Source organism: Cetorhinus maximus, chromosome 4 (genome assembly GCF_964194155.1).
Source record: "Cetorhinus maximus chromosome 4, sCetMax3.hap1.1, whole genome shotgun sequence".
Lineage (NCBI taxonomy): Eukaryota > Metazoa > Chordata > Chondrichthyes > Lamniformes > Cetorhinidae > Cetorhinus > Cetorhinus maximus.
The window spans coordinates 86,413,336-86,427,654 of NC_135882.1; the positions used below are offsets into that span (position 1 = coordinate 86,413,336).

The window sequence follows — 14,319 nt, forward strand, 5'->3', positions numbered from 1 at the left end:
AAAACATTTTCACGTGATGTGGGCCGCGCTGACTAGGCCAGCGTTTTTATTACCCATACCTAATTGACCTCAAGAAGGTGGTGTTTAGCTGCCTTCTTGAACTGCTGCAGGCCATGTGGTGAATCATGAATCATCTTTGGGTCTTTAGTGCCTTTAGATGTTTTAGCCTTGCACATTTTGCAGAAGTGTCCAATTCTATTACATTGAAAGCACTGGGATGAAATTGCAGGACATTGATCTTGCCTGTGGGGATGTTTTGCTCTGCAGCATGGTTGCTCTACTGGTCAGTTAGGAAATTGCTTCCCTTGGCCTGGAGTGTCCCTGTTTGGATGCTGTTTAACTAACAGGACTTTGGGGTTTCCTTTATACCACAGTTTATTTTTCCCTATTAAAATGAGCCTGAGCTGCACACAGAGTTCAGGCTGCTTAACAATCTGGATAGTTTGAGGGTTAGATCTTCCTTCACTTGCAAGCATTTGGAGCGTTTTCCTGGCAATTTCCACCGGCTTTTCAAGTTTTTTATAAAATTCATTCAGGGGACAAGGGCTTTGCTGGCCGGGCCAGCATTTATTGCCCATCCCTGGTTGCCTTTGAGAAGGTGGTGGTGAGCTGCCTTCTTGAACCACGACAGTCCATGTGGTGCAGGTACACCCACATTGCTGTTAGGAAAAGAGTTCCAGGATTTTGACCCAGCGACAGTGAAGCAATGGTGATATATTTCTAAATCAGGATGGTGAGTGACTTGGAGGGGAACTTCCAGGTGGTGGTGTTCCAATCTGTCTGCTGCCCTTGTCCTTCTAGATGGTAGTGGGTTTGGAAGGTGCTGTTGAAGGAGCCTTGGTGAATTCCTGCAGTGCGTCTTGTAGATGGTACATACTGCTGCTACTGTGCGCCAGTGGTAGAGGGAGTGCATGTTTACAGATGTGGTCCCAAACAAGCGGGCTGCTTCATCCTGGACAGTGTCAAGCTTAAGTGTTGTGGGAGCAGCACTCATCCAGGCAAGTGGGAGGTATTGCATCATGCTCCTGACTTGTGAGTTGTAGATGGTGGACAGGCTTTGGGGACTCAGGAGAGGAGTTACTCATCGCAGGATTCCTAGCCTCTGACCTGCTCTCGTAGCCACAGTATTTATATGGCTAATCCAGTTCAGTTTCTGGTCAATGGTAACCTCCAGGATATTGATAGTGGGTGTTTCAGTGACAGTAATGCCATTGAATGTCATGGGGCAATGGTTAGATTCTCTCTTGTTACAGATGTCATTACCTGGCACTTGTGTGGTGCAAATGTTACTTGCCACTTGTCAGCCCAAGCCTGGATATTGTCCAGGTCTTGATGCACTTAGGCATGGACTGCTTCAGTATCTGAGCATTGTACAATGATCAGCAAACATCCCCACTTCTGACCTTATGATGGAAGTAAGGTCATTAATGAAGCAGCTGAAGATGGTTGGGCCTAGGACACTGCTCTGGGGAACTACTGCAGTGATGTCCTAGAGCTGAGATGACTGACCTCCAACAACCACAACCATCTTCCTTTGTGCTAGGTATGACTCGAACCAGCGGAGAGTTTCCCCCCCGATTCCCATTGACCCAGTTTTGTTAGGGCTCCTTGATGCCACACTTGGTCAAATGCGGCCTTCATGTCAAGGGCAGTCACTCTCACATCATCTTGGGAACTCAGCTCTTTTGTCCATGTTTGAACCAAGACTGTAATGAGGTCAGGAGCTGAGTGGCCCTGGCAGAATCTGAGCTGGGCATCAGTGAGCAGGTTATTGCTAAGCAAGTGTCACTTGATAGCACTGTTGATGACCCCTTCCATTACTTTACTTATGATTGAAAGTAGACTGATGGGGCGGTAATTGGCCAGGTTGGATTTGTCCTGCTTTTTGTGTACAGGGCAATTTTCCACATAGCCAGGTAGATATCAGTGTTGTAGTTGTACTGGAACAGCTTGGCTAGGGGCACAGCAAGTTCTGGAGCACAAGTCTTCAGTACTATTGCCGGAATATTGTCAGGGCCCATAGACTTTGCAATATCCAGTGCCTTCAGCCATTTCTCGATAACACACAGGATAAATCGAATTGGCTGAAGACTGGCACCTGTGATGCTGGGGACCTCCAGAGGAGGTAGAGACGGATCATCCACTTGGCACTTCTGGCTGAAGATTGTCACAAATGCTTCAGCCTTATCTTTTGCACTGATGTGCTGGGCTCATCCATCATTGGGGATGGGGATATTTGTGGAGCCGCCTCCTCCAATGAGTTGTTTAGTTGTCCACCACCATTCACAACTGGATGTGGCAGCATTGCACAGCTTAGATCTGGCGCGTTGGTCATGGAATCGCTTAGCTCTGTCCATCACTTGCTGCTTATGCTGTTTGGCATGCAAGCAGTCCTGCATTATAGGTTCACCAGGTTGACGCCTCATTTTTTGGTATGCCTGGCGCTGCTCCTAGCATGCCACCTGTGCTCTTCTTTGAACCAGGGTTGATCACCTGGCTTGATAGTAATGGTAGAGTAGGGGATGTGCCAGGCCATGAGGTTACAGATTGTGTTCGAGTACAATTCTGCTGTTGCTGCCGATGGCCCACAGCGCCTCATGGATACCCAGTCTTGAGTTGCTAGATCTGTTCGAAATCTACCCCATTTAGCACGGTGGTAGTGCCACACAATACGATGGAGGGTATCCTCAATGTGAATGCGGGGCTTCATCTCCACAACGACTAAGCGATGGTCACTGCTACTGATACTGTCATGGAGAGATGCATCTCTGGCAGCCAGGTTGGTGAGGATGAGGTCAAGTATGTTTTTCAGTCTTGTTGGTTCCCTCACCACCTGCCACAGACCCAGTCTAGCAGCTGTGTCATTTAGAACTTGGCCAGCTCGGTCAGTAGTGGTGCTACTGAGCCACTATTGGTGATGGACATTGAAATACCCACCCAGAGTACATTCTGCACCCTTGCCGCCCTCAGTGCTTCCTCCAAGTGGTGTTCAACATGGAGGAGGACTGACTCCTGAGGGAAGGTGGTACATGGTAACCAGCAGGAGGTTTCCTTGCCCACGTTTGGCCTGATGCCATGAGACTTCATGGGGTCTGGAGCCGATGTTGAGGGCTCACAGGGCAACTCCCTCCCGATGGTATACCACTGTGCCGCCACCTCTGCTGGGCCTGTCCTGCCAGTGGGACAGGACATACTCAGGGATGGTGATAGTGGTGTCTGGGACATTATCTGTAAGATATGATTCCGAGAGGATGACTATGTCAGGCTGTTGCTTGACTAGTCTGTGAGACAGCTCTCCCAATTTTGGCACTAGCCCCCAGATGTTAGCAACGAGGACTTTGCAGAGTCGACAGGGCTGAATTTGCCGTTGTCATTTCCAGTGCCGAGATTGAAGCCGGGTGGTCCGTCCGGTTTCATTCCTTTTTTGTGACTTTGTAGCGGTTTGATACAACTGAGTGGCTTGCCAGGCCACAAATGACTAACAAAACACCCAAAACCTTTTTTTAATGCAACAATTGGGGTTCAGGTTTTTAAAATTTTGTCATGGGATGAGGGCCTCACTGGCAAGGCCAGCATTTGTTGCCATCCCTAATTGCCCTGAACTGAGTGGCTTGCTAGCAGCCATTTCAGGGCATTTAAGAGTCAACCACAGTGTTGTGGGTCTGGAGTCACATGTAGGCCAGAACAGGTAAGGACGACAGATTTCTTTCCCTAAAGGACATTAGTGAACCAGATGGGTTTTAACAACAATCGACAATGGTTTCATGGTCATCATTAGACTTTTACTTCCAGGTATTTTTATTGAATCCAAATCCCACAATCTCGAATCTTCCAATTTTTCTTTAGTCTTGCAGGATTTTAGTTTCTCTCTGCATTTTTTGTAAGATTTTGGGCTTTTCCATTTGATACCGCCATGCTGTAGGGTGTTGGTTACTGTTCAGTAGGTCTTAATGAAGTCTTCATAGTCTTAAGTAGGTTAACTGTATTGATTAACTACAAAAACTGTGTACATATATACAGTAAAGGGTTCAAACTAGGAACTCTCTCCATGCTTGCTTGTCCACACTGCTCTGTCTAATACTAGACTGTCCCCTAGGTGTGGACTGTACTGTATTCAGTCCCACGTTGACCCTTTATGTGCCAGACCCTTATACTACGCAACTTTGATAACAAATATGTGAGCCACTGCTACTTGATATCATGGTGCAGAGTTCAGAAGAAAGGGAATTAGGAGCCAGGTGAAATTCTGGGCGCTAGGGTTGAGTAAAACACAGTGCAGTACTGGCCAAGCTATTCATTAAGTACCACAAAGGTCATGTCCCTCAGAATTGTGGGAGTGACGAGGCAGCCAGATCAGAGGAAGGATAAGGATGGGAGACAGTGTGTGCTGTTGAGAAGGGCAAAGATGGAAAAAGGGTTGTTGAGCAATAGTTCTCAGGATTGAGTTAGATACATGAATTTGCTGGCTATTTAGACATTCTGCATCACAATTTTTAAAAAACATGTTAATATAAATATTTATCCACAGATCAAAATGATAATGCTTCCACTCTGTTTATTGAATTGAAATTTGGGGTTCCAGAAAGGTGCCCTGTAAATGAGAATTTTTAAAAAAACATCCATATCAAGGGGTTGCTTTACTGATAGAAAGTTTGCCTTTTAAAAACATGACAATCAAAATAGTTTTATTAAAAAACAGGCAGGAAGGACTAACTACTCACCAAATTAATCAAGGCGTATCATCATTAATACTTGACTTAAAGTCAAAAAACAATACTGTTAACTTCATCACATTGTACTTACTTCACCAGGTTTAATAAGAAACATAGGGGAAATGTTTAACTTCTCATTGTTTATCGAAAAATCTTAAGTGTATGCAAAAAAATGCATTTATGATTTTGTTATAAACAGCAGAGCGAAATTGCTCCTTCATGATACCTGCTGACTTTGAGAGTTAGAATCAATAGTGTGAAAGAATTACAATAATAATCAAGCTTCAATTCCACCATTAGATACTATTCCAACCAGTTCATTCCCTTTTCCTTCCAATGCTAATCACCATTTAACATAGTATTTTAAACAGATGAGGGGCTGGGGAAGATGGTTCTGATGGGTGTAATAGCAACCTAAAGATGAGAGAAAGAAACAGCATCGGATCAGAGTACAAAAGGATAAAAACAAGAAAAAAGGGGAGTTACAGGAATTGTTAGCTGATAAAAATAAGGGAGTAATAGAAAGTAGAGCAACATTTACAAAGAGCCTTTTTTCCCCAAATTGTTTACTTGCCCTTCCCCAAGTTTTCTTCTTAGAACAATGACTCACATCAGGGCAGTCCCCAAATGTGCTATAACCAAGTGGTTATGGACGTTCAAGCCGTTTTTGTTCTTTGTAAGCTCACGGATACCAGGACCAACCACACCATCAAGATCAACCAAGGCGCAACACCAATTTTAGAAAACTGGCTTTTCTTTTTAAAAATATTTAAAAGCACAAACCAGATGCAAATAAAAATTCAGAGGATGAATATTAGTGAACCAGTTCAAGAAAGTTTTTAGCAAAGTTTAACAAAAGACCATGTATTTAAAAATGATTGCACTTTGTAAATGTTTAGAAATAAGAAACAAGTAATTAACAGGTAATATATAGTTCTTTGAAGGAGTCATGTGCTGTGGATAAGAGGGACCGGTGGATATACTGTACTTAGGTTTCCAGAAGACATTAGATAAAGTGCCACATGAAAGGTTATCGCAGAAAATAAAAGCTCATCATGTAGGGGGTAAAGTATTGGCATGGATAGGAGATTGGCTAGCTAACAAGAAGCAGAGAGTTGGCATAAATGGGTCGTTTTCTGGTTGGGTGGCAGGATGTGACAGGTAGTGTGTGCCAAAGGAATCAGTGCTGGGCCTCAACTTTTTACAATTTATATAAAGGACTTGCATGAAGGGACTCAAGGTATGGTTGCTAAAATTGGTGATGACACAAAGATAGGTAGGAAAGTAAGTTGTGAAGAGGGCGTCAGGAGGCTACAAAGTGGCATAGATAGGTTAAAGTGAGTGGACAAAGATCTGGCAAATGGAGTGTAAAGTGAGCAATGTGAAATTGTTCATTTTGGCAGGAAGAATAATAAAGCTTATTATCCAAATGGAGAGAGATTGCAGAGCTCAGATTCAGAGGGATCTGGGTGTCCTGGTGCATGAATCACGAAAGGTTAGTATGCAGGCACAGCAGGTAATTAGGGAAGCTAATAGAATTTCATCATTTATTGGGAGGGAATTGGATTACAAAAGTATGGAGGTTATGCTTCAGTAGTATAGGGTATTGGTGAGGCCACATCTGGAGTATTGTGTACAGTATTGGTCTCCTTATTTAATGAAAGATATAAATGCGTTAGCAGTTCAGAGAAGGTTTACTAGGCTAATACCAGGAATAGGTGGGATGTCCAATGAGGAAAGACTGGACAGGTTAGGCTTGTATCCACTGGAATTTAGAAGAATAAGAAGTGGCGTAATTGAAACCTTTAAGATCCTGAGGGGTCTTGACAGGGTGGATGTGGAAAGGATGTTTCCACTTGTTGGGGAATCAAGAACTGGGAGTTACTTTTTAAGTATAAGGGGTTGCTCATTTAAGACAGAGATGAGGAGAATTTTTTTTCTCAGAGGGTTGTGAATCTCTGGAACTCTTCCTCAAAAGGTGGTGGAGCAGAGTCTTTGAATATTTTTTAGGCAGAGCTAGATAGATTTTTGATTAACAAGGGGGTGAAAGGTTATCAGGGGTAGGCAGGAATGTGGGGTTGAGGTTACATTCAGATCAACCATGATCTTATTGAATGGTGGAGCAGGCACGAGGGGCCGAGTGGCCTACTCCCGCGCCTAATTCGTATGTTCGTATATTTATATAGGTGTGTAATTTTGAAAACACAGAATCCAGGCTAGGTGGATTATTTAGACTTGTATGAATTCTTGGCAACAAATGACTTTGGGCTGCTAATTACATCAATCCTGCATAGCTTTATTGCCAGCACAACCCCAAAACTATTATCTGAACATTGACTGAATATACACTGATGAAACGCAGCATTAAATATTCCATTAAAATTTGCTTGTAAACTGAGTATAGCACCTGAGTATAAGTTACCACTCGCAAACAAATTCAACAATTTTCTACTTGGGACCCATTTCATGCATCAAACTTTTAACCAACTGTTCAGCCACAGTAGCTGAATAGTTATTTGGTGAATATATCTGCTACAAATGTGCCAAATGGGATCCAACATACACAAAAAAAAGTTACTACTGAAAAAAAACTAGACCTTCTCATAGCTTGAGAAATGATAGCTGTGTTAAAAAATTAATCCTAATTATGTATTCTGTGTCTTCCATAGCCTTAAAATTTCGAAGGCTGGAATAAAATTATGTTATTCATGATCCCTGATTCAACAATTACACCTGCCACGTTTTCCTATTCCATCTATGAATAAATTCTCTCTGCTGGTACCAACACATAATAAGCACATGGTCAAATTCACCTTTTTTTTCTCTCACCAAATTTTTCCTCATAACATTAGGCTTCTCACTGGAATATAGTTCCAAATGCATTTCCTGTACCATACCCAAGTACTCATACAAACATGTGAATTAGGAGAAGAAAGTCATTCGTCACTCGGGCCTGCTCTGCCATTCAATGAGATCATGACTGATCTCATTGTGGCCTCAACTCCACATTCTGCCTACCCTGATAGATTCTTGACTAACAAGGCAGTCAAAAGTTATCTCTGCCTTAAAAATAGTTAATGACTCTGCCTCCACCGCTCTCCAGGGAAGAGGGTTCCAAAGACTCTTAACCCTCAGAGAAAAAGTTCCTCCTCATTTCCGCCTTAAATGGGAGACCCCTTATTTTTAAACTGTGTCCCCTAGTTCTAATCTCTCCCACAAGGGGAAACATCATTTCAGCATCCAAATTATTCACCTATGACTTCACTAAGAAGTAGGGAAGCCATTAGTCTTGCGAAAATTATCCACTTGTGTTAAAGCAGCTTGCTTTAAGTCATTGGCTGTTTTTCATTGCCCATGTTGAAGCCCACCTGACACCTACTGATTTGAGTTTTGGTATGAGATCCAAAGTTTGCAGGGTGCCATCTATGGGGTGGGGGTGATACTCAGTTTGAAAGCTAACTGGGTCCTGGACTACACTTTCCCTGCTAAGTCTTCCTTTTGAGAAGTAGGCTGTCAGTCTGCAAACATTTGGTATCTGCCAACCTGCATAGCCACTAGTTTGAGTTAAACATCATAACGTCAGCCAGTGATGATAGTACCAATAGGGTCCTGAAATTACAAGGGTGCCAATAAGCAACCTGGTTACTTTTGTTGCTATTGCAGAACTTAAGTCTCCTGGTAGCCAAGTACATTATTGTGCTAAATTGTGACAAATTCTGGATATGGTCGTGTGGGTTGTGTGTGAAAAACAAAAATCTTCTGCCGACAGTAGAGGAAAAAGACAGAGCAGATTACAAAAAATATCAAAATCACTCCACCAATTTTCTCCCTTAATATAGTACCCCTGAGTGCAATTCAACAATGGAAAGCAGGCACAAGAGGGGGAGAACCAAGGGAGAGAAAAATGGGCACAAACATTCACAAGTGGAGGGGGAGCCACAAGCATGGGAGACTAGGGAGATAAGCGTGTGAGAAGAGGTGTCAATATTCTCTGCCATGCAGAGAGGGGCGCCAATGAGACAGAGGCAGGGTGGTGACATGCATGAGTTGAAGACTGCAAGTGCCCAACGATGCAAGAGAGAGACACACAAAGACAACACGGGGGGTGCAGCTGTCACGTGTCCCAGGAGAAGAGGGAATTATGCAGGGAAAATGAGAAAGCACAAACAACCAATTGTGTAAAAAAAAAAGTGTCAGTGTGTAAAACCACAGGAGAACAAGTGAGAGTGGGTACATGCACAAGAGAGGTTGAGTAGCACACAAAACTGCAATATAATTTTTCTTTGCAAATTTAACAAGACTCATTGCAGGTATGAATATGCAACTCAAATGGCTATCAATTAAATCAAGCATAGTCTGAGTCACTTAGCATACAGCTCATTGTGCTCCGTCAGTTAACTCAAACTGAGGAATCACCTCCATTTCTCATTACAGGCATCTTTGCGACAGGCACAATATACTTCCCATTAAATCTAACCAATGGGCACTTTAAACTCTGGACTTGCACCCGTTAAAATTTGCATCCATTAGAAAATGCTGATAGAAAAGTCTGTGATAATACTAAAAAAAAATATTTACTGTTGCCAGTGAGTCCGCGCACTAACAGTAGGATGCGGGTATGTGTTCAGTTCCCTAAATGGTGACATTCCAATCTCAGCTAGGCCATCTGTTACAGAGGTTTCTCAACAGGAAGGAAGAGAATAGAAATGTGGTCAACTCAATACTAGCACATACAGGGATATCTCGATAAGGACATGATGCATTCTGTAGCAGGTGGTGGTTCTGTGAAAAACATCTATTGTAACCATGGAAAATATATAAAACATCACAATGAGCATTACTCATTTACTCTTGCATTTAAGTGTCAGTTCTGTATTACAACATACATAATAAAATGACTAGGTTCTTAACCATCAGCCAGCATGCAATTTTGAATCTATTACATGATCTATACACCCGTGGACTAAGGTCCTGAGCCAGGCTCAGTCACAAGATTTAATTGTCGCAAGCTAACTTGCCTGATGGAATAGAATTCATAACCATCACGAAATTGGTAAAGAAATTTACTTGCACTGCAAGAACACTACAGATTGAACACTCAGGCTTTCTAATGATTATTAGAACTATTGCAGCCAAACCGCAACTAATATCCAGTCTACTTGCTTAAATAAACTGCTCTGCCCCTAAGCTCCCATTTGACGACTACATACGCCATCTGTTTACTTTGAGTCGAGTCTGTAATCTGAAATGGCAAGTAAGTTTTTAACAATTACGATTGTTCCTGTTACAAATGTGTAGAAAAGAGAGGTCATGTTCTGCAGCTGAGTATCCTAGGGTATGTGTATCAGAGAAGCAGGACAAGAGGTGGGACTATGCAGGGATGGAACCGTTAGACCCAGGGGTTGTGGGCCAGAAACAGACCTGGAGCAAGGGAGCAGAGGACCTAGGGTAAACTTGCAGATAGGCAAAGAAAAAACATTTGTGACTATGATTACAAGCTGGCTTCAGATGTCATTTTCACCTAGTTTAAAGAACACGTGGGAGGTGCCTGTTAGGGCACAAGACATTGGCAGATTGTTCAGAATCTCTTTTCTACCTGTAGGATTTCTGAAATGCATTCCTTTCAAATTCAAAAGTTAACTCTGCTACATTGTTGAGTCCTGCCACATCAGGCAAGATTGTGGCATACAGCAATTTTCTAGCCAAAGTACAAATTTCATTATTAGATGTTTTCCAGAAGTATATCAATGAATTTGGCCAAATTGTGTGTGAAAGGGAAGGATCTATCTTAAAAACAATGTTAAACTTACTAACATTTTTCCAATTACTTTGAACAGATGAATATTTCATTTTCATACTGTTCAATTTATTGAGACCAGTAGGCATATGTATCAACCTGTACTAAATTTTATGTAGCCAAAGCATTTCTGCTTTAAATAATTTGAGCAGTTTTGTTCCAATTATATTTATCCAAAGATGCTTAGTTGAAGTATTTTCCATTCCATAGTGAGAGTTACAGATAAGGAATTAGGAATAGACATCAATGATGCCTGATAACTCTACATCTTAAGGTTAGCTCCTGAAACGTCAACTGGTCTGTAAAATAGGTATGCATTTGACCTGTGCAGCTAGAGTTGTGTAACATGTTGTTTTCATTCATATTTTAGATACACATTTCCTTGAATATTAATTAATTTTAAATAATAAATTTTGAAACCTCAGTACATTCATTGTAGTCAATACAATAATTAGAAACATATTGATGAATATTTTTTCAATTCCCTAGCACTATGCTGGATCATCAAAGGTCTATCATAAGAAAAAAGTTAAACTAACAAGTAAAATTTTGTTCCAGCAACAAACTTCCAATTTGAGTAATTTATTAACCATGAAAATCATGACTGTCTGATTCAAAAGCAAAATAATCACATCTCAATGATCCAGTGCTGAGTTCTGCAAGATGCAAACATCTGGTTTAAATTGTTAAAGCCTTCAGGTAACTAGTTAACTTTATTACCCACAAAGGTGATCAATGTGCAAATAAATCAAAGGCAAAAAAAATTCAGATCATATCTGTTTTATCTCTGCATTGCTCTAAGCAGTAATAAAATCACTTCAATAAATTTACAAAGTAGAACTGATACCTTTACACTGTGCAGCAACAATAGCATGTCAAAATTTAGCTTCACTGCTGAAAGTACCATTATCTCTTTATAAATAATTCATTGCCATTGTCTTCAGCAGAGAGTCCACTTTCTGAAATGGCAACTCATACATAACTCAACACAAGTGAATCTAAATTTTATGCAGCCTTCCACTTCCTTTGTCTGCCTGCCACCCACTCCTCCCCCCAACCTCCACCCACAAACTGTTGCACTTGTATAAATTGGGTATAACAATAGTTTTGACCATCTTGATCTACTGACAGTATCCAGGTAAAGCACTAACTTATTTAGAAGAGGTTGTTTATCGTAGCAGTGACTCTCCAGTGCTTTCTTAATATTGCCTTATTCTGAACTTCTGATTGGGCTAGAGTATTTTTGGATATCAAATTTATATTAAAATATTTGACTTTCCAAAGTTATGTTGCTTCAACAGCGTTTGTCTCCGGCAACTCTATGCAATGCTGAATTATTTAGAAGGGATCTTATTTTCTTTCTGTCATCTTCAGTAGATCAAAGGAGAACACCTCAATGAAGCATAAACCAAACACAAATATCAAACAATCTCTGGATCATTAAGACAAAAGTGCAATGGTTCAATATTGGTAGAAAGCAAATTCCAATTCTGTGATAAAACAAATGACACATTTCTACCTTGCATTCTTGTTGGTTTTGATTTTAGTTGCCGTTGACTTGGGTTTTTTTTCCTTAGTTTCTTTGGGCTCCTTGGGGTCTTTCTTTTCTTTTGGTTTTTTCTTCTTTTTCTTTTTCTCTTCAGTTGAACCATCCACTGCAGCACTAGAGATCACCAGCTGGTCAATCACCTTGGGAATATTTTGCTCACCACGAGCTTTAGCTTTAGCAATGGCCTCGGCCACAATGCGATTGGCCTTCTCTTGCATGCGCTGTTGGTCCAGTGACTTCTGTCGCTCTTCTCCACTTGCTAACTGAGAATTTTGTCCACTAATCTGCGTCATGTCTGACGGAGTATTTGAAAGAGACTAAAAGGAGGAAAAAAGAAATTAAATTTAAAGGAACTGCATGAACAAAATAATTAAATATTACATTGCCAGCATAACTTTCAATGATTAAAGTAGCAGCCCTAAATCTTTTCATTTTTACAAGACACAAATTTCAGTCTGATTGTTAAGTCCGATTGAAATTAACTACCAAGATAAATGCAACAGGATAGGTAAGACTTCAGTTGTTCTTGGATGTTGCATTTGCTTTTTCAGGAGAATATAAATTGAAGAGTTTTTTTTCAACGTCCTAATTGTAACGAGTACAGAAAAACTGATATTTAGTGACTATTGCTCCCATTACTTCACATGCTTGTCATTAACAAAATATCATCTTTTGCTCCAAACCAGTGCAAAAATATGCAGTACATGTGATTTTGATATAATTTGGTAGCTTGACATTATCAACATGGCCGGCAGAACTGGTCTCACACTGATTGCACTGCAGATCAGCTGTTGTCTAATTATTGCTGGTGTACAGATGACATTTAAAAAAAGAATCAAAGGAGCCATATTTCATTTTTGTGTTCTAAATTTTCTTTTTCCTCAAGGCAATGACACCCCGAACCATGGCTCCAAAAAGTGTCAGCAGTCCATCTGCGCTTCTTACACACACCTTTAGCACAAAAAAATGCTTTAAATGGGCAGACAAGACACAGAACAAGAACAGAAGAACAGCAAGGAGAGGCAACCAAATGCATAGTTACCAAAGGAAGATTTACAGCAAGTTTTTGAAAATAAGGGAAATGCAGTTATGGGACAGCATCTTGAGCAGATGCATTAGAAGTGAAAGGAATGGTCAACAGCACTGAAAGTTGGGAGGAATAATCCCTGTGAATACAGTGGCACAAGAATGTCACTGACCTTGATGAATGCTGCAAGATAGAAACCACACTAGGACAATTCATATAAAGGTACAAAGGTACTACAGGTTCTAGTAACTGGGCTAGCAAACTAGAAGTCACAATTTCAAGTCTCACCTTGGCAAGTTGCAAAAACAAATTCAACAAATCTTAGAATTCGAGAGTTGGCAACAGACCAAGTGACCAGATCATCATAAAAATCCTAACTTGTTCATTAATGTCCTTTAGGCAATGGATTATCACTCTGAACAGTCTTGCCAAGATGTGATTCCAGTCTCACATTATGTGACTGATGTTCCCCTCAGGGCATTTAGCAATGGGTGGGAGAAACTACCTTGCCGGTGTCACCCACATTCCAAGAACAAATGCTGGGAAAGTTAGGGAGGAAATTGGGTGGACCAGAAATGAAAGTAAGAAATGGGAACGTAGTCAAAGGTAATGGAGGGGGCAAGTGTAGTTTTTTTTTTGAAAAGAAAGGTTATGATGACAGGACCTCCCCAGTGGCCAATTTTCAACTCCAAACTGGAACAAGGCAGATCGTTAAGCTCTAGTCTAGTTTATGCAAAGGTACATTTATATAGTAACTTCAAATGTAGCAAAAGATCCCAATATGCTTCAACAGACGAGTTAAAATAAATAGTGAACATAAATGGAGGAATTAAAAATGCAAGGTGAGAACTGGGGAAGTGAGGCAAAGCTCTTTAAGCTCCAGAAAGCAGGGTTCAGAAACTCTGCTAAGAATAGTGGAATGGAGAGTTAGTGAACAGGCCAGAATTAGAGGAAATGTTCTCAGGCCAAAGTATAAGGGGGTTATTGTGGGTGGCATGAGACCATGTGCATGTGGAAAAGGATTTTGAAATAGAGATCTGGACTAGGATCAACTAGAATTGACAACAGGACATGATGTGGCTGAGGTAAATTGGGGTGGGGCTTGGATAGGCAGCCAGAATAGTGTTAAGAGAAATCAAGCCTAGAATTGACCAAAAAAAAAGCATACGTTAGATTTTAGGCTTTGTTGGGAATGACATAGAGGGTAGGAGAGAAATGTTGCAGAGGTGGTAAG

General features: G+C 41.1%; 1 protein-coding gene across 1 annotated transcript in view; it reads right to left on the bottom strand.

Annotated features, from left to right (window-relative positions):
- The window catches only part of chd7 (chromodomain helicase DNA binding protein 7), a 277,990-nt gene that overhangs the window by 188,874 nt on the left and 74,797 nt on the right, over nt 1–14,319 (bottom strand). Inside the window, exon 3 of the mRNA XM_078540439.1 lies at nt 12,029–12,375. Coding sequence (XP_078396565.1) covers nt 12,029–12,375 — 347 coding nt within the window. The remainder of the gene's footprint in view (nt 1–12,028; nt 12,376–14,319) is intronic.